The following is a 20,762-nucleotide window of genomic DNA, read 5'->3' as shown; positions in this document are numbered from 1 at the left end:
TGATCCAATGATAAGAATTGCCAGAAGTCACTCAAATCACCAAGCTAGTTAAAAGGAGTACTGGTATGTGGACCACAGTGAGGCATATTATTAATCTATTTTAGTCATACTGTTACTATGCCTGTCCCTGAATTCTTTAACATAAAAATAAAATTATAAAATAGCAGAGTCTTTTCTATATTAAGTATCCTGAAAAAATGAGCAGGGTGATCTCAAACAAAGATGGCCCACCTACAAATTGAAGAGAAAACTTTGCTGCAATTCTCAGCTTCACATAATTAAATTCTCAGTTTCCTGCTGTTTGTAGAAGCTGAGTTTTTACAGTGAGTGCTGGTGTGATCCTGGCAATTTTCTTCCCTGTTGCTGATCCCTGAGCTTGCCCATGGTCTCTGTGAGTGTCCAGCCAGTCGCTGCTGTGCTGGGGCTGAGTGAAGGGTGTGAGCAGACACACAGAGGGACCTGCTCAGGCTGCAGCCCAGCCTTGTGCTGCTCTTGGATGAGTTGTGCCAGCATAAGCAAAGTGTCAGGGAATTTGCACAATTACAAAGAACTGAGAGAGATTAGCAAGTAGCATTCCTGGAGAAAGGTGCTCTGCCTGTTTCAGTAAAGTGTTCTAATTTTTGTTATCCCTAAGTATCCAAGGCCTGCATAAAGTTCAGTTAGTTAATATTTCCTCTTGTTATGGTTACAGTACAGTTACTATCCTTAACACTGGGTGCAATGTTAAGAAAATGCATATGTAACAGCACAATCCAAACAAGTGGAAAGCCCAAGAAATGACTGGCTTTTCCCACTGGACAGATTTTGCACGTTATTCATCATTTGGATCACATCTCTCATGCACTGTTTACAGGAGCTTACAAGAACAGGACAGTGTATCAGGTAGAGTTTCTCTGCCTTATGACACAAAATAGCTCAAAGTTTTGTTCTTTTATCTTGCAGAGTACTTACCAACATTGTTGCCAAGTGCCATGAAGAACAACTAGACAACTGCATCAATTCTTATGTGACGGTATGGCCAGTATTGGAATGCTAATATTTGTGGAGAGATGGATTGGGCTTGGTGGTTTTGTGGGATTTGTTCCTGTTTACTCTTAGTTGTACTTGTCTGTAGCTTTCTCTGCATTTGCATGATAACTTTCTGCCACTGAGAGATCCTGGTTAAGAAATTTTAAAACTCTTCTGTTGAGGACAAGCAGCTGCTCGGGTCTCTGCTACTGCAGCTTTGTTTTTTCATAGAAGTTGAGCAAGCACAGGAGGGAGAAGCTGCAATGCATTCAGCTGATGTCTAGAACTTGCATTTTAGAACCAAGACCTGGCGCAAATGTACTACCACTGAGCTTTTAGGAGTGTAGGGTTAGTGTCAGTCCTTGTGAAATGATGCTAAACTGAGAATTTCCCACTGTGCAGGGTTTGAGAGAAGGGAAGGGGGAGATAACACAGAAGCTTGTGAAACTTCAACTAGATGGATACCAGTAAGAGACATTTGATGCTGCTTTCAGTCTGCAGCACTCTTCTTGACTGTGATGAGATTTATCACTATAAAATATCTGGCCATCTCTGTTATACAGGTACAGGGTTGCCCTCCCTTTGAATCCCTTTCCTGTCAGTCCATTGAAAAGGATCCACAAGTAGCAATTTCTATGAACAAGGTACTTCTGGGTGCTACTCGTGGTTGCCAGATGACTTCATGTTTCTTAGGAAGCTGTAGCTTTGTAACTAAACTTTTGATTAAAAAATCACTATTTTAGTCTCAAGATCCCTTGTTTTTGCATGTGCTGTTTTACATAAATTCTTATCTGTGGAATTCAGATTCTGTGACTTTTCCCTATTTCTTCAACCTTTTTTGATCCTTTAAATCCATTTAATGAGTACGAATAATACTGTTAGCCAGCAGCTATCTCATCATCAATACACTTGGGCAACAGCTTGATAAGCTGAGAGTTTTATGAAGCAGTGGTTTTAATCAGAAGCACAAATTAACTGCAGCTGGCATGGACAGAAGCATCCATAGACAAGAGCCCCATTAAGGCTGTTTCACTTGTTATTCCCTTCCCTTGCCTTTGTTGTTTACCCTCTCTTTTAACTGCAGTGGAGAGGGATGACAATTTTTGTTCTACTCATGCTTGATGAATCAGTAGTGACAAAGTTGTAATACCTTTGAGTGTTGTCTTTGCTGACCTATCTCTGTATTTCAAAGAGCAGAATAGAGGAAAATTGAAGGTTATTCAAAGAGTTGAAGGAGATATTGCCATCACTTTGTCTCCTGTCTTGCTCTGGTCAGTGGTGACAGAGCTAATGGAGATCGTGATAGCAATGAAAGATCCCCCACAGTCATGGAAAGAAACTGGAGAGACAGACAATTGTGTGGAGTGCTGTCTGTAATGACATCCTGCTTCACTGTGCAACAAGTAGCTCTTATAAAGTACATTTCATTTGTAGATGATGAGTAGTACTTGTGGCATAAGCCTGGAGGGAGGTGTTTTACTTTAGGAATAAAGTGAAAGCAAGCACATTCCTGATAAACTGGAGACTTCAGCATGTCCATGGGTAGAAATATGAAAACATGATGGGAGTTAGGCTGCTAAATGGGAAAACATTTTCATTTCAGTGTTGACAACTGTTGATTGATATTTGCATGGCATGGATTTACTTTCCTACTTTATGAGTGTATGTGTTTAGAGGTCATGCACCTCAGCCTCTGAGTAGTTCAATTTCAGTCTCGAGTACCCCAATTTAAGCACAGAAGAATTCTGCTGAGGTCCAGCAGAGCTCTTCAGGCTCCAAAATAAATAACCTATGTAGCATGTAAATGTAGTTAATTAGATGGGTATTAAAACCTCTTCTACTCAATAACTTTTCAAAATTGCAGTAGATATCTACTACATGCCAGCTAATAATCTTTGAAACTACAGGTGATCATTAAGTCACTCCATAAGTCCATTTGGTCTGTTTTCTCATTTCCAGCAGCAGTCAAAACCCACTAGCTGGTAATCTCTTTGTTTTCCATCTGTAAGGAAACAAATACCTACTTTACAAATGCTGTTTTGGGAATAAGTAAGTAGAGAATTGTGACTCACAATGCAGCAATAATATGAAATTACACTGACTTAAATAACTGGACCCAGAAGTGCCAAACTGCACAGGGAGAAGCTTATGGCATCTGCTGTGGAAACAAAGCTGAATATTAATAATCTGTTTTCAAGATATATTTGTTTCTTTTGCCAGCCTGGTGATATTGAAAAGATTTTTGATCCCAACTGTCAGAGCTCTTGCTGTAGGGAAGGTACAGTGGCACCAAATTGTTAGCTTAAATTGTTGAATACTCGTGGTGGGTTTATGAGTTCCCAGAAGCTTGGTAGGTAAATTCCTCCCCTGAGGGCTCAGTGTCTGCAAGTTTTGCCCGTCAGTCAGCTGCAGTGGGTGCTCCACACCTTTCAGGATGAAGAGTTCTTACCAGCTCTGAGTAGCTGTTGCCACTGCAAGGAAGGAGCAGGTGAAAGGTGACCTGGACTAGGTGGGTGGAAAGCCCTCCACACTTCCTCTGCTTGCTTTTTCTTTTCTTCCCAGGTGAAATGGCTTGAAAGGCAGTTTGGAAGTGTCAGGATCCTATCATCTATTGAAAAGTAAATCATAGCACTGATTTTAAGCAGAATTTCCTCTTGATTCACATTAAGCCGAAATCAATAGGAAGCTGTGTTTAAAACTGAGGTTTTGTAGGGGAGCAGTGTTGTGCCATTACTGCCAGGGAAATTAAACTTTATGTGGATGGATTGTTCAGTCAAGATCTTTTGGCAGCGAAGACTGTCAGCTGTTAGTGGTACACAAATAATTTATCATCTCCTACTGATGCTTTTTTGTATTTGTTTTAATGCACATTTTGAAAATTTTGATTTTTCTTTCTTCAGTACGTGTTCAGGACCAAATCATTTGATGAAAGAACTGTCCATGAGGAGCTGTCCAAGAACATGACTGGTCTGCTGAAGTCAAATGAACAAGTAACTGTGAAACAGGTTTTAAAGGTGAATGATAGCTTGAATTAGCAAATTTGTAGTTGTACTACTGGTTTTCTGCCTGAAACTCACTTATCTCTTTCTCCTCTTCCTTTTCCCTGTATGACCCTTGTGCAAATCACATCCTGCAGTGATTCAACACAGAATTAGCAGAGCTGCTGCAGGTTCTCAGCATAACACATACCTCAAGATGCTGTGGTTTGCATAATAAAATTCCTCCTGTCTATTACAGCTCAGTCAGAACCTGAGACACAGTTCTTACACAGTATGATGTGGGCAATTACTTTTAGGAATTTTTAATTCGGAAGATGCAGGGAAAATACTGATCTGTATGAAATTGATACATCTGCAAAGTCCGTCCCTGAGCCTCTGGGTTATGGTACAAGAGCTGCCCAGTCCAGCCCAGGACTTCCCAGAGGCAAAAATGTGTTCACCTGTTTAAAATGAGCCAGTTCTGATTTTCTTTATTGAGCTATTAGTAAAACATCGTCTGAAAAAAGCAGAAAACCTGCAGAAATCCTGAGCCACAAAAAAGTACTTGTGATTGGGTTTGGTGTGGAGTGGTTTGGGTTATTTTTCAATGTATAAGCTATTGGAGTGTATTTGTTTCACATCTTGAGATATTAATCTGTATTGTATCTTTTTATATTTCTAATGGTATCTGAAGAACCGCTCTGTTCAAATACCATCTCATTCTGTGCCAAATTACCCATCTGATGGAACTCACAAGGCAGGTTATTCTCTGAGGTTCTCTGCATCACACCTTCCTGCCAGTTCCCTGCAAGCAAACCATGAAGACGGTGCTCAGGAGGAATGGAAAGTTTGTAGGGGTGGTGCTTGGAGGCTCCTAATTGCAAAAAGCCACAGTGACAAAATGCCTGAGATGGCCTCACCTCTCTTAAGAACATGATCCAGTGTTACTCAAATACATGGCACTTAGATTTTTCAATTGATTTGTCACATAGTGTTTAACACTGTGCAATCTATCTGTAAGGAATGGTAATGCATCAAAAGGTTTTTATCTGGTAACCATTATTCATTCACTCTTTTCCTTCTTTTGAACAGCATTCCTGGTTCTTCTTTGCAGTCATCTTAAAATCAATGGCTCAGCACTTGGTTGATACAAATAAAACGAAGGTAAGTTTATACACAAAATCACGTAGGGTAAATATAAAATGCAGAATCCTAGCAAATACACTTGAATATACTTTACCTCTTGACTGGCCAATAAAATAAATCCCGTGATACTTGGTAAAATATTTGGTTGACCTACAAAAACATTAAATTACCAGCTAGGCTCAAACTTGTTCTTCATTGTACAAAGACAGATTGAGGATAGTTTGAGGATATATTTCCCACTTTCATATGGACCAGATTCTTCTCTTTGGGGTTTGTAATCAGAATTGATCTATGGAGCTCTAGGAATATATTTCTTCTATGTTGAATGGCCTGTGGTTATTGTCTTTATTCTTGGCCTGAATGCTTGATGTGCAACATCATGCACTCTTAAGTTGATGGTCTATTCCCTGCTTAGGTTTCTCGAACTCAGAGGTTTCCAGAATCATTTCAAACCGAGCTGGACACACTTGTGATGGTTTTAGCAGACCATGTTGTTTGGAAGTACAAAGATGCTCTTGAGGAAACCAGGAATGCAAACTACAGCACTGCCAAATTTCTCAAGGTGAGGTGTTTTGTTATTACAGCACATGCACTTATTTGCCCATATTTAATACAAACCCCAGACTAGTCTAGTCTAGTCAAAGGGAGTAAAACCAGTTCTGAGCGGATGATGGCTCAATTTCCAAGTTCATCTGTGATTGATTGTTTGGTTTTCTATGGCCTTTGGTCTTAGAGAATGCAAAAATTTCACCTGCTCTAATGGAATTGTAATTCATTTCTGTCTATGCTCTTAATGAGTCAAAGTTTTCAAGTTTTGCAGATTCTTACATTATATTCAAATGGATAAAACATAAAGAATGCGACTTCAGTTAGACTTGAGCTGATACTCTTCTTTCAAATTCTGTAATTCTGAATGACTGTGGGTGGATTAATTGTTCCTAATCAAGAAATCATGTTCGAATGTGTGTAGCAGAAGCTTTGCTAGTTTTGGAGAGTTCAGGAACCACAGAGAAGGAGGGAATTCAAGATTGCATTCTCTACTCTGTAGGCTGACTCTGCAAGGAAAACATGTCAGTAACTGCAGAACCAAGGCCCTCAAACCCTTCACACCTCCTGTCAAAATTTAGCCCCACCAGTCAGGAAGAGCTGTGTTCTCACCATAAAGCAGTGCAGTGTCACACTTTGTCCCAGAGAGAGAACACAGCTCAGACAGTGAGCATTGTGGCGGGATTGGTTCCTCACCAGTCCCTGCCCTGTCCCTGAGGGAGATGCTCAGCTCAGCTCCATCACCTGCCAGCTCCAGGGGTGGATGCAGTGCTGCCATACAGGAGTGACTGCCATTAGAGAAGCTTTCTTGAGTGTACTCTGTGGTGGTTACTTTAGGCTGCAGACACAGTGAAAATGAAAATTTGAATTAATTCATTATTAACTGAAAGTAAACATAAAAATCAAGGGAGATTCACCAAGCCCCTGATGTTCCTTGACCGCCTAAGACTTATCTGTGCACAGGATTCCAGTGTACAGGTGACACAAAATGATCAGGTAACTGAGGCCATATATTGGAGTTTTTTTCCTATAAATATTATTCTTTTTTCCCTCTTTCTTAGCGCTGTTTTACATTTATGGATCGTGGATTTGTGTTCAGGATGGTCAACAACTATATAAGCATGTTTGGAGCTGGAGATAGCAAGGTATGGCTCTCATTTATTTGTTTGTGTCTGGTTTTTTCTAAACTGGCTGACTAGCAGAATATTTTTTATATTGAAACTATGATTCCATGACTTCACTATGCTCAGAACTCAAGTCAATGAAAACATTTAGGGTAAATATGGATTAAAACTTCCTGGGTTTAATCCATGTGTCCCCTTCTCTAGGAGTAAATAGCCGTGTTCAAACAGCTATTCAGTGAGACCTGCAAGAGCAGATTCTGCACAGACTGCTCAGACCAAAGAATCCAAAAGACTGGATTTAAGCTTTAATTCTTGGAATGTACATTTGTCTATAAATATCATCAGCAATTGGCAGTAATTTTCTCTGAGAAGTAAGAATATATCGAAAAGTTATCATTGTGTAAACTCAAGTGAGACTGTAACATCTTTACTTTGTGTGAATGCCATGCTCTTACCTCATTGATGATGCAAGAAGGAAAATCTGCTCCAAATTAGTTTATGCTGGCTATGAGGAAAATTCCATGCAACCTGAATTTTTTCTATAATACCTGCAATAGTCACTGATATAGTTTGAACAATAAATTTTAAACAGCAAGAGGTCCCCAAATTATTCAGCATGACTCCTTTGCTCTTCATCCAGCAGGATGAGTCACAGGCTTTTTCTCTTCCATGCCAGAGTTTATGAGCGTATATATATATATATATATATATATATATATATATATATATATAGTAACATAATGCAGTCAAGATATACACTTTGAATGATTAATCCTTCCCCAAAAAGCTCACAAAGGTTTTGTTCATTAACTTTTTATAATTCTTTACTGGTAATATGTGCATTTGTAACTAAAGAATGAGATTACTCCAGGTCTGCTTTGCTTTTTCCTAAAACCAACTTCATTCTGAACTCGGGTCTTTCACATAATCTCCGGAACAGCTGTAGAATGGAGTCTCTGTTATTAATGTCATAGCCTGAAATCTGGAATTCTGTAAATAATGTTATGCAATCTGAAAACTGTTTCCACATTTCAAACTTCCCTAAATACATTCAACCACAGAGACAGATGTTTAATTAAAAAAGCCCATTAATGGTCAGTGGAAAAGCCTGAGATTAATCAGTGTGCAGAGCAGTACTTTGCACCTTCTTGGCAGTAAGTGTGTGAACATTGCCAGCATCCCTCCAGATCCATCTGCCAGCGTGTGTGGGAGCGGATTCACTGTGGAGTTGTGACAGATGTGCAGCTGGAGCAGGCTTTGTGGCACTTGGAAACAATAGTCACAAATAAAGTCAGAGATTTCTCTCCTCAAGGAGAGAGAGGCCTTGCATCATTTTTATTTCAGTCCAATGCCTAAGCAAAAGTCTTCTAAATGTGCTGCAAGGTTTCTTTTTGTGTGTTTTTTTCCTCTTTAACTAGATTATTTATGTATCAAAAAAAAAAGATACTTTCTCTGACCTGTCTTTTCAGAAAATTTAACAGTGTATATTGTTGCCTGAATATTTTGTGGGCGTATCAGTCTGTAGCAGTGCAGTTTGAATTTATTGTAAGTCTGGATGATGAAGCAACATAATTACTGTTCCACAGAAATATCCCTTATGGTATTCCATATTTTGACATTTAAATTTTTTTTTGGAAAAACATTTATTCAAAAGTTGAAATACCTCATTAGAAATCAGTTCATTGCTGTGCTCCCTCTAAATGTCACAGTTCCTCTTGGGAAACACATTTCAGATGCTTCTTCTTTCACTTCTTTAATTGCCATTAGCATGTCCAGTTAACGTGCTGTTTTCCTGAAGAGGTACTACAGTGCAATAAAACATTTTAGGGGAAAATTCCCTACCATCTCCTACTCAGTAGACTCAGAAAAGTGCATGTTCTAGGTATCCCAGCCTGATGGTGGCAGCAGAAATGCAATTCTATTTTAGTGCAAATTAAAATATTTTATAAGTGCTTTCTAGTGTTAGGGCATTCAGAGTAATCCTGCTGCTGAATGACTGAGGATGGCTGCTTTGACCACTGAGAACAATGAGATGAGACAATGGAAATAAAAATGTGTTGCTGGAAATGGTGCATTATCTTTATATCCCAATGTCACATCATTACAGAAAGAATGATACATTCCTGAGGTAGGTGCAAGGCTCCAAAAATGGCTTCTTTGAAGGGAGATATTAAAGAAATAATGCTAAAACTACATATTACCCATATCCCTTGGGGGTAGAACTCATTGGTATCAACAAAGGCAGGTTTTGCTACTGTCAGTAAGCTCTTTGTGTGACCTGTGTGGCTGAAGCTTTATTAAAAAAAAGCAAACAAACATCATAATAACTGTGATGGTTCAAAATTTCTGTGGACTGGAGAAGGTGCTTGACTATGATGCAATGCTATAGTATATGTCATCAAAAGACCCAGTGTATCTTTAAGGATACGGTCAATATTTAGTTTGGATCAAACTTAGGTCCATCACTACATCTTCAGTGAAAAATCACAGTTTAAAAATCCAAAAGGCTTGTTTGTCTGTGGCAAGTTCCTTTGATAACAGAGATGAAAACCACATGTTTATTGTTTGTGCATCTTGGTGTAACAAGCTCTAAAGTTTTGTTGTTGAGTGTGAGTGTGAAGTTTGAGGTAGAGATAAGTAGTAATGGAGCTCTGTCTCACCATTTTGCCTGTTTTAATGTGAACTGAACTGTTGTCTGTTGTGATTTTCAGACTTTACACCAGTTCAAATTTGACTTTCTTCAAGAAGTCTGTCACCATGAGCACTTTATCCCTCTGTGCCTGCCCATAAGATCTTCAAACATTCCTGGTAAGGCCCCTCTCAGGAGGATTTCTGTACAGCACTGAGATGTTGGGAGGTTCAAAGAGCAGATAATAAATAACTCTCTCAAGAGCCATCAGGCTCAAAAGCCCCAGACAGCTTTTCAGGTGTGGTACTTAAGCAGTGTGATAAAAATAACTTAATTTCAATATGCCTATAAATAAATGCAATTATCTGGCAGCTCAGTTAGGTGGTGGGAGGTGGAAGCTTTTGACTGGAAGTTTTTACCTGTAATTTTTGTGATGACATTTACTAAATCAGTAAGGCTACTGCAGCAGCCTTGGGAGGTGGTGAACTAGGAAAGGATTTCAACAGGTACAGAAGGAATGGGGAGAAGCTCAAACAGTGGGCTCTTGTCTCCTTTTTACCTCAGTTTTCAGCATCAAAAAATGAATTCAGTTTCGACACTCGGCACTTTTTTTAACAGTAGAAGCTGTTTAGTTCAAATTTGCATCAAATTTTTTGAAAAGTGAGCAAATATTTTTTTTAGAAATAATTTTAAAATGCATTATTTTTTCCCATTTTCTTTTGTTTATGAAAAATGAAGACACTGTGACACCCTCAGAATCAGCACAGGAATATCGAACATCAGGTATGAGCAATGTGACTGCGTAAGTGAGCAGAATTTTACTTTGACCACTGCCACTTTTGGCATGCAATGCATTGTGGCAAATCTTAGACAAAAGTTAATTTATCATTTTCAGAAGTGGAATTGATCTCAACCTCTGTATTTTACAACTCTACTAGCTTAGGATATGGGAACAACGATTTGAACTTTGTGCCTCTAAGAAGGCAATAGTCTAATGAGCTATATAAGTTGAGATTCTCATGTGGGAACATGTATATAAATCATCTTTTATTACTAAATAGTAAAAACTGCATGATTTCAAGAGATAATAATATTAGATTAGTTCAGTCTGAGAATTGGAGGAGGAGAATGAGGCAGTAAGACCAGGAAATCCAGGTCTGATTGAACATTTGGAAAATGAAAGGAGGGAGGGAGGATGTATGTCACCTATATATTAATTTAAACATTCTTGTCCATTCTATTCCCAGACATTCCAGAGTACACACTGACTAATGAATTTTGCCGTAAGCATTTCCTAATTGGAGTCCTGCTGCGAGAGGTTGGCTTTGCCTTGCAAGAAGACCAGGATATCAGGCACTTGGCTCTGGCTGTGCTTAAAAACCTGATGGCCAAGCATTCCTTTGATGATCGATACGCAGAGCCGGTAAAGAAACTGTTTGTTCTTTTTCATTTACTTGTTCATACAGTACCCAAACAGACATGAAACTTCCTTAGCCACTGGTATGTATTTATTAGTTTCTTGAGGATTATCTTGTATCTTTTATTTTTAGGCAAAACAAGCACAAATAGCAAACCTGTATATGCCACTCTATGGAATGCTTTTGGACAATATGCCAAGGATTTACATGAAAGATATGTTCCTCTTCAATATCAATACTTCCAACCAGGTAATTCATGGGGTTTTTTTGGAGCACTGAAATGATCAAAGTGAGCCAGTCTGAGCCAGTGGGAAGAGGTCCAAGTTTATGCTGGTCACCAATCAGGTAGCAGAATAGTTCTGAAATTGCTGATATATTTGCATCTGCAAAGTTTAATTTGGAAGGTCCCAATTTGCAGAGAGCCTGCAGAGCCCTGGGAGTCTGTACTGCCAAGGAACAGACTGGGGGTCTGGAACAGACCCAGGACACTGCTGTCCCAGGGCTGGAGGTTCAGGGTTAGAGATTTGGAGCCCCAGACAACGTGTCCAGTACCTCTGCCACAGGCTGGGGTCTGAGGACGTGTCCTCAGGCAGGAGGCTGAGACACAGTGATGTAAAGAAAACCTCCCACTGCCCACAGAGTCTTTGCAGGATTACTTTGTGTACCCAAAGATGGTACAACTGAGGAACCATGAGCTATACCAGGAATGCATTCAAGTAACTGAAGGAGGGAAGTGGTACAGAAACATCATAAAACAGCTTTACTGCCACAGAAAATGTCTGTATAAACTGCATATCTGGAGAAATATGTTTGTTTCATAGAAGATACGTTTTAACCATACTGCTTTAAAAACTAGAAGCAGATTTCTGCAGGGGTGTTGTGTTTTTCAGTCCTTCCAGCAAATGAGCCCATTTCATTTGAGCATTGCTAGTGGCAATTAATGTTCCTTTCCCAGTGCTGTGTTAATATTTCAGAAACAAACACTAGTTAGACTTGACCAGTTCTTTACAGCTTCCACTGTGAGAGAGTCTCATATTGCAGGTAACTTTTCAGCATAGTTTTCATCCTTTAAGGCTGTCATGTTAGAACAGCTGAAAGTAGGTTCTCAAACTCAGAGTCTTAGAAAAATCTCCTAGGTGTGCTGTCATTATCCAAGTTATGAGCGATATCACCTGCTGGAGCTGGTTCTGTTTCTTTCAAATACAGGGATCCAGGGATGACCTGAGCACAGCTGGAGGGTTTCAGAGCCAGACAGCAATGAAACATGCCAACTCTGTGGACACCTCCTTTTCCAAAGATGTTCTGAACTCTATTGCAGGTACAAACAACAGATTGAACAGACACAGGGAGATTTGTGTGTATCTCAATCCATTGTGCTTTCTGCTTAGAGTTCATAGAGGATATCATTAACATTTTTTATACCATATCCAGGGAAACGTGGTATGCAATGTTTCTCTTCCCTTTGGGTGTCTTTGGATTGACTTTCTCTTGTGAAGCTGTTCTACTTCCACTGCTTCACTTACTCTCCTGCTTTGGAATGATGCCAGTATTCAGGCTGTAAGAAATCCCTTTCCCTGAGCTCATTCTTATAGACTCTGCCTGACATAAAAATAGTTCCAAGGTTTCTTCTAAAAACTCCTGATATCTCATGGAGGCAATATTCACCATTTTTCCAGGCTCAATGGAAAAGTAGAAACACAACTTACTTTGCTCACTACCTCCAAACCCCATTTAAAAATTCAGGGAAATGAATTCAGGCATCTTTCCACTGATTTTTGTGTCTTTCGGTCAGTTCTTACAGTAATGCAACAGGCCATTTTAATGCCATGAAAAATGGCAAACTGAGTCATTGTACTTCAACTTGTTGCATGTTTTCAGCACTAAACATACCCATCAATAGCTTTGTTATTGGAAGTTCAAAGCACTTGTCTCAATCCAGCATGTGACACATTTTAAGTTCTCCCTTTTATTTTTTTGTTAGTTTTTGTATCCATAAATGTTTTAGTTTAGCATGTTTGCTATGACTTTCATTTACAGCCTTTTCATCAATAGCTATCTCTGCAGCAAACCATGCTGACTCCAGAGCTTCCTTAGCAAGTCTTGAATCTAACCCAAGTACCAATGAAAAAAACAGTGAGAGAACTGACACGTGTGAAAAGGTACATGTGCAAATGTTGAAAACGCTTGCTAGAGCTGGGAGTCCATCACTGCACTTAATGAGGCCCTTTACTGTCCCCTCAACAGATCATGAGACCTTTGTCTTTGATTGGGTCAACTCTTCGTTTTGACAAGCTGGATCAAGCTGAAACTAGAAGCCTTCTTATGTGCTTCCTTCACATTATGAAAACCATTTCAGAAGGTAAACACTGTGCACTCACTAATGCTTATGTTGCTGTAAAATACTGTGAATGCTGAATCCAAGTGAACATTAAATTAGAATAATTATCACTGTATTTTATGGGCTTTTTAATTTTAATTATGTAATGGATACATAATATATTTTAATATCTCCCCTTAGATGCACTGATTTCCTACTGGTTGCGAGCACCCTTCTCAGAAATAACAGACTTTTTCAGCATTTTAGAGTAAGTTTACTTTGTGGTTGTTTGTATTTTGTGTTGAATATTCCAAAGTGCTGGCTGCAAACAATTCCTCTTTCGGTTTGTCCATCTATTGGAATAGTCTAAGATAGCTCTTGTATCTTAAATTATTTCACTACAGTCTTCCAAAGTCACAATGAGACATTATTGATAAGATACATATCCTTCAATATGTTGTAATTTCCATGAACAAGGGTCATAATGCCTTGAGTTTTCCTTCTAAAAGAAATTTTCATAGTCTCCTATTTGGTGTTGAGATTCTGTTCTTCCTTTAGAAAAATATTTAGCTACTCAAAACTTCCCAGCCATAAGAAAAGTCACATAATGTGGGATGACCTACTTTTCACATCCCCAGGGTGGTTTGCTCAGTCCAATCTATGCATGACTGCAGAATCCAGCAGGTGGCTGGTTTTGGAATTTCCTCACCATCTTGTAGTTGAAATGAGAGTTATTTACCTTCAGCTGTTGAAGAAGCAATGCTTTTGCAGCCAGGTTTTTGCCTTTGCCATCTCACCAGGCAGGAGTCTTCAACTGTGGAGAAAGAGAACCTGGGTGTGCAAAGTGCTGCCACACCTCGTGTGTCCCTAGGCTGGGAACTGCTGCATTCTATTCTTTTTGCCTACTAGCAGGTGCATATGCCATGGGTCTCACTGAGGCACTAAGATTCAGCATTGTTTTCATAAGTACAAAGCCATTAATAGGCATAAAATGTATTGTTTTATCTTTCAGGGTTTGTCTGCAAAACTTCAGATATCTAGGAAAACGCAACATTGTCAGGTAATTCTGTAGTTACAGACTCAGTGTTGCAGTATTTAAATATTATGGCATTTATTATACTTAAATGAGATTAACAGCATATCCATCAATTTTCTCGTGAAAGAATCTCTTTGTGGAACTGAAGCCAATGTATGCTTCATACACACTTTTATGCAAATGATGTTATCATGATGTTCTGCATTTCTGAGTACATACCTGCTTTAAAGGATGAATTGCATCATGTAATAATCATTATTTTATTTATAACCCAAAATACTGGGGCCATTCTTGACCACATTTCTGTGCATGTGCCAAACAAGGGAACTTTGAACACTGTATTTCCATCTATGTCATGGAAAGAATAGTTTTAATGGGCATAGATAATTGTTTCACAGCAATAAAAAAAAAAATCTCCTGCCTCTCTAAAAAAATGTGAGGTCATATTCAGCTGTGAAATGTGGAGCACACACTTTGTCTCAGCTGATGTTTCATTTTTAATTTTGTATTACTGCTGTGAACTTGTCTGTATGTCTTGCAGTGTCAAAATTAAAGGTCATCAGATGCACCTTGCTCCACGGCAGGTTTTGTCAGGCCTGCATTTACTCTTCAGGGACATGCCAAATTCGATGTTACATTTCATAAGGGATCAACACTTATTTTCTCTTTCTCCTAACAGGAAAATTGCAGCTGCTTTTAAGTTTGTCCAGGCCACCCAGAATAATGGAACTCTTAAAGGTTCGAACTCCTCTGGCCAGGCATCGGGGCTGCTCTCCCAATGGTAATGGCACATTGAATTCCAACTCTACAAACCCTCAGCCTGGGCTGCCATCCTCCAGCCCTCGTATTCTGTCACAGCATTGACTGAAAAGAGGTTGACAAAACATTTAACAAATTTCAGAGGTCCCAGAGCTTTAAACTGTAAAAAAGTTGAGTCTCTTTGGCTTTACTTACAAGCTGTTGGTTAGAGTGTTATGTTCAGGGAGTAATTCTGTCCTAGAATAATTTTAATCATGTAAATTTATGAAATTACATTTTTAAAAGAAATAAACAGGAAGTGCATTTTTAAGGTACCTGAATTTTGAGATGTTAAATCTTCCTGAATTCTACACTAGTTACAAATATAAAATCCTTTCAAAGATTATAATAATTGTTGATATTTTAGTTCTAAGCTTCTCATTATAAATTAATGATGTGTTTGTCAGCATCAAAGAGGATTAAAAGAACACATGAATATGCACACATTTATTTTTACTGTCATTGCCAGTTTGTCATCATTTCTTTCACCTTATAGAAACTGTATTATTTCTTTCTTGAACATGATATATTTTTCCTATATTCTGAGCTAACAGAACTTACCTCAGTTTTTCTTCACCCAAAGAGAGTTTTCTAAACATCAGCCAATAATTTAAGCTGATGCTTTTTTTATTTGTTCTATTTGTTCTGTATTTATTCTTTTTTTCTATTCTTAATGGTACCTTTCAATTGCAGGATGCATTCTACTTCAAGTCATGATGGCCACAAGCACCACAGATCTCAAACATTACCAATAATCCGGGGCAAAAATGCACTTTCCAACCCCAAACTCCTGCAAATGATCGACAGCAGCACTGCAAGTAAGTACAGAAATTATTTACTTCCCTCTGGAATTCTGTGGGATTTAGATCAGGCTCTTGACAGGAGGCTTTTAAAATTATGAGACTGGAGTCATCTATCCCACTTCCCAGTTAGGTTTCTTTCCTCCTCTGAGGATGACCAGAAACAGTGAAAGGATGTACTCACATCACTGGTGCACTTGGTGAGAATTGACTCAAATTTCCTCCCCTTTCATCTCCTATGAGCAGTTTTCTTCAGAATACCACTTTGTTTAAAAGTGCAGTTAGGACCCCATCTCTGCTGTGATGAGATTTAAGGACCAGATTGCAGAATTAAATTGTCTTTAATGACACTCAGGAGATTGTTTTTCATCTTTCTTTTTTATGCTGCAGGTACCTCCAGTGAAACAGACATTGTACAGTATGTAGACACAGAGGCAAACATTGCTACAGAAGTTTCCCTCACAATCCTTGACCTGTTGTGTCTTTACACTCTGAATCACCAGGTGTGTTTTGCTGGTTTTCTTTTCTGCTTGAACTGGTGGGATATGGAGTGAAAGGAAGGCCTGGGGGAGCAGGCACACAGAAAACTTGAAATGTCCAAGACAGCAGGATAGGGAAATAAGATATGTCAGTTCCCACTGAAGGTCTTTTAGAAGGGAATTGGTTCATAGTACCCAAACTGAATAGAAGGTGGTGGAAGAAGAACATCCTACATATCCAGGGCTATGTACAAATCTGCTCTGCTTGGAAGTGTCTTGTATCTAGTATTACACCACTTTTTCTGAATCATGCTTGTCCCACAAGATTTCAGAGATTGTCAACAACAGATTTCCAAACTGCTTATTATCTCTATCTCTTTGAGTCAGCAGGTGAATCCTCTGCCTCTTTAAAATTTGCTCAAATTGCCCAGATGACTTGCTGAAGGTCTCACAGCCACAATACAGCAAGCAGCTCCTTTCACATTCTAGTGCTCCCTCTCTGTCACCCTAACCCTTTAATGTAAGTGTATACAAGCCATGAGTAGTACAGGCACAGCAAAGTGCTTTTCTTGAAAAACTGCAAGAGTCTGCATCAAGCTGGGAAAGCATCATCTGCAGAAATTTGATATTGAAAAAAGCATCTCTCTAGGAGCACTCCAAAGTAATGTCCAGCAGATCCTTTCCTGTTTATTCACTTCCATAACCACAATGTCCTGTCATGTCTGTGAACTTTTCAGAGGCAGCTCCAACAATCTGATTGCCAGAATGTGTTGATGAAGAAAGTCTTTGACACACACATGCTCTTTTTGCAAATCAACCAGTCAGCAGCAGCTCTCAAACACGTCTTTGCTGCTCTGCGGCTGTTCGTGGGCAAGGTAACTCTGGCTTTATTCTGTCAGTCATGGCTATCAATATGTTACAGCAAGTACAGCTTGGGTCAATTGGACACTTGGCAAGGGTTCTGAACTTACTCTATTAACTCTATTATTCCTGACACAGTCTGATTTACTGCTGATTAAAAGTAAGAAGTTCACAATGTCTGAAAATACAGTTCTGTTTTGAAATTGGAAAATTTAGTAAGAAGGGGGAAGTTTTAATGTAAGTAGGTAAGTGATGTCCAGCTCTATGGTGTATCCGTTGATTTTCCTGCTTTTACCACCTATGGAAGAAAGCTTGAGACTCTAGAGGTCCATGGTCTTCATTTGCAGAATCCAGCAGTGAATGATTACTGCTATTCCCAGAGGAACTAGCAGGAGAGTACTCTGTACACTTCACCGGAAGTTCATCCATACTGATGCAGTTTTACCTGGTTTGAAACATAAGAAACAATATGATAATGTGTCAAACTGTTTCTTTGCTTGCTTTGCACTTGTGTAAAATGTCATGGGCAATTAGGCACTTGGTGCCAGCTGCAAAGGTTGCACAATTTGCAAGTCACAGACTTAGATGAGATTATCTGAAAACCAACCAATATGTAGCACTCACATAACAATTGCTCTGGGGAAGTGGGAATAAGCAAGGCTGGCCTCAGTTCCTAAATGTTTTTATGAAACACAAGAGTTTACAGCATGTGGCCTCCCTCTGGTTGCTGTCTCAGGGGAAAGGAGGAGGAAATCATGCTTTTCCCAGTAGTGCAGCTTGAGGATGTGGGGGAAATATGAAGTAAAGCATCCACAGACAGCTTTAAATGACATACCAGACAGCTGGGAATGGAAGAACTCTATGCAATGGGGAGAATGAATAAATATCCAGAATTGCTCTTCTCATTTATCCTGTAGCTTTTGGGATTGAGTTCTGCCTTGATGGTCCTGTGGCAGCAGGGATCTGCTGTGGTTCCTGCAGCAGAACCCCTCAGGCAGGAATTACAATCTGTAGTCCGTGTGTACATTTCCACCTCTCCTCCCTAGGTCTTCTGTTTCATTCACCCTGTTGGTAACAGTGGGTATGGTTTGGAGAGCCTTCCTCTGTTGTCTCCTGCTCTTCAAACCCTTGACCTCTGGAAGTTCACTGACCATGCTACTCAAAGTATTTTCCTTCTGCTGAACAGCTTTTACAGCCATGCAGAGCTCCCCTGCTTTTCCTGGTTAGCTATCGTGCCTTCCTTGCAGATTCCACACTGCTGGGCTCGCTGTGTGCCAGCTGCTCTCTGGCCTTCCTAGAGGCCAGTTTGATAGCACGCAGTATTTGTAGGAAGACCTGAGTATAGCTCTTAATTAATCTTAATTTGTGTGTGGGATTATGTTTATTTATGATTTATGATTTTTAAACCCTGCTATGAATAACTGTGGGAGAGTTGCTGAAAGGTTAAGAAAAAATTGCACCAAGACCTGAGAGTAGTACTGAACACATTCACACTTTTTTTTTTCAATAGTTCCCATCAGCATTCTTCCAAGGACAAGCAGATCTCTGTGGTTCCCTCTGCTATGAAATCCTGAAGTGCTGTAACCATAGGTCACGTTCAACTCAGACAGAAGCATCTGCTCTTCTTTATTTTTTCATGAGGAAGAACTTTGAATTTAACAAGCAGAAGTCAATAGTCAGATCTCATCTACAGGTAAGTGAAGTGTGAGATCATCAATATTTCACTGATGTGCATTAGTTTTTATTATTATTATTTTTATGCATTGAAGCAAGGCAATCCTTTTGCAGTCCTCAGACAGGCAATTCTCTGTGGCAGCTTGAATTTCCTGCCAAGTCTGAAGTTGGACTGGATTCTCTGCTGTTCTTGGGCTGCTCAGCTCTGTTCCAGGGAGAGACAACAGCTGTGAATGTATCTGCATTGCCAGATTAATGGCTATTCTTGACTCACGAGTTGCTTACAGCAGTTGGAGCACAGCTGATGAAGGCATTAAACAGAATCTGAGAATCTGGCAATATAGGAACAGATATGTGAAGTCCAGTAATAACATATTTACACTGCAAAGTGTGAGCAGTTAGAAAATTTTAAAAGATTACTCATAGTCCTTTCCTTTGTACATGTTGCCTTCATAAGACAGGTATGAAATTACACTGCCTGGTACATCAAGTCATACTAAAACACAGGTTAAAAACTCTTCTGAAATTCTGATTTCTCTGCTAATTGCATCCTGTGTTTGCTCCCCCTGTGCAGCTCATCAAGGCAGTGAGCCAGCTGATAGCGGATGCGGGGATTGGCGGATCTCGATTTCAACATTCACTCGCAATTATAAATAATTTTGCTAATGGAGACAAGCAGATGAAAGTAAGAAACATTTTTTGTCAATCACTACCTCTTGCAAAAGGTCAACAATTTCACAGGAGCAAGTGTTTCAGTAAATAAAATTGCTGGCTCTATTAGCCAGTGATTTATGCATTCATAAAGTGCCTTTCTCAGGCAATCTGAAGTTCATGAAGGCATTTGTGACTCAAAAGCTTAATACCTTTAAAAAAATTTAAAAAAAAATATTTTTATTTGAAAATTGTATTATTTGTTATTTTTTGCTTATTTTCTTCATTTGCCTCATGTCAGAGGTCATGCATTGGGACCAATGGAAAACAACTGCAGTTAACAAACAATTTTTAGTCTACAATTGCTCCCTTTTCTCTGTTCAGTAAATGTGTAGCAAAAACAGGCACAACAGTTGGGTTTTGTAAGACCTTGTATCACTGAAGGTATACTTGGCTCTTAGATGAGTTACCACTGCTGATATAGTAATTGTCATACTAAAATTGTTGAAAAAAGATTGTTTTTTTTAATTTTTACAATTCTTGTCCAAACATGTGTCAATGTGCATTTTCAGTTTTATACATTGGAGGTGTTGTCCTTCTCTGAAGGTGACTTTAGGATATCTCCACTGACATTAATAATTAAGCTAGTGTAAGCAAATTGGTAGATAGCTAGCAGAAATAATTTGATGTATTGTATAATAAGATGTCATTAAAATTCTACTTGTTTTTGAAGTCCAGCTTTGATTTCACTCACTGCAGCCAGTCACACTGCTTCTGTGACTTGCTCATCTCTGTGTGACATAGAGTAGGGAGTATTGAACTTCATTTACTTTTTGTGAATGTTTTGCTTTTAAACAAAGCAAAGGATGGAAATAAATCTGAAAACAAATGTATTTCACTGCATATCTGAAAAGGAAAAACTGAAGAGCTGGGCTAAATATGTTGAGAACAGCTGGTGTGAGTAATATAAGGACTCTGTTTGAATCTAGCACAGTGTGAGAAGGTTAGGAGCCAGACTGGTGCTTTATTCCGATGCTGAAACATGCTGGGAGTGTAGTTAAGCAGGACTACCAATATCTATAAGTGCAAGGATCCATTCTGGACCCAGTAAGCAATTGAGGAACACCTGTTCCAATTCCCTGACTTCAGCAGAGCTGTTGGAACACGTGACTGACTTGGGCCATCTTGTGCTCTGACACATCAGGAAAAAACATCCAGGGTCTGTGTGCAATGTGCAGTGTGTGCATGCTCTCCAAAGCCTCCCCAGCTAGGGAAGGGGATGGAGGTCCTCTGTAAG

At 39.2% G+C, this 20,762-nt stretch overlaps 1 protein-coding gene across 1 annotated transcript in view; it reads left to right on the top strand.

Annotated features, from left to right (window-relative positions):
* Positions 1–20,762, top strand: part of DOCK10 (dedicator of cytokinesis 10) — a 144,992-nt gene that overhangs the window by 105,786 nt on the left and 18,444 nt on the right. The window contains exons 25-44 of the mRNA XM_058844292.1: positions 943–1,012; positions 3,909–4,022; positions 5,079–5,150; positions 5,548–5,694; positions 6,740–6,823; positions 9,514–9,610; positions 10,170–10,214; positions 10,679–10,854; positions 10,982–11,098; positions 12,056–12,167; positions 12,887–13,008; positions 13,094–13,208; positions 13,368–13,434; positions 14,179–14,226; positions 14,882–14,983; positions 15,694–15,818; positions 16,191–16,303; positions 17,017–17,154; positions 18,651–18,833; positions 19,389–19,499. Coding sequence (XP_058700275.1) covers positions 943–1,012; positions 3,909–4,022; positions 5,079–5,150; positions 5,548–5,694; positions 6,740–6,823; positions 9,514–9,610; positions 10,170–10,214; positions 10,679–10,854; positions 10,982–11,098; positions 12,056–12,167; positions 12,887–13,008; positions 13,094–13,208; positions 13,368–13,434; positions 14,179–14,226; positions 14,882–14,983; positions 15,694–15,818; positions 16,191–16,303; positions 17,017–17,154; positions 18,651–18,833; positions 19,389–19,499 — 2,158 coding nt within the window. The remainder of the gene's footprint in view (positions 1–942; positions 1,013–3,908; positions 4,023–5,078; positions 5,151–5,547; positions 5,695–6,739; positions 6,824–9,513; positions 9,611–10,169; positions 10,215–10,678; positions 10,855–10,981; positions 11,099–12,055; positions 12,168–12,886; positions 13,009–13,093; positions 13,209–13,367; positions 13,435–14,178; positions 14,227–14,881; positions 14,984–15,693; positions 15,819–16,190; positions 16,304–17,016; positions 17,155–18,650; positions 18,834–19,388; positions 19,500–20,762) is intronic.

This window comes from Poecile atricapillus, chromosome 8 (genome assembly GCF_030490865.1).
Source record: "Poecile atricapillus isolate bPoeAtr1 chromosome 8, bPoeAtr1.hap1, whole genome shotgun sequence".
Lineage (NCBI taxonomy): Eukaryota > Metazoa > Chordata > Aves > Passeriformes > Paridae > Poecile > Poecile atricapillus.
Note: the sequence above shows the minus strand (reverse complement) of the source record. Positions and strands in the feature narration are given on the sequence as shown.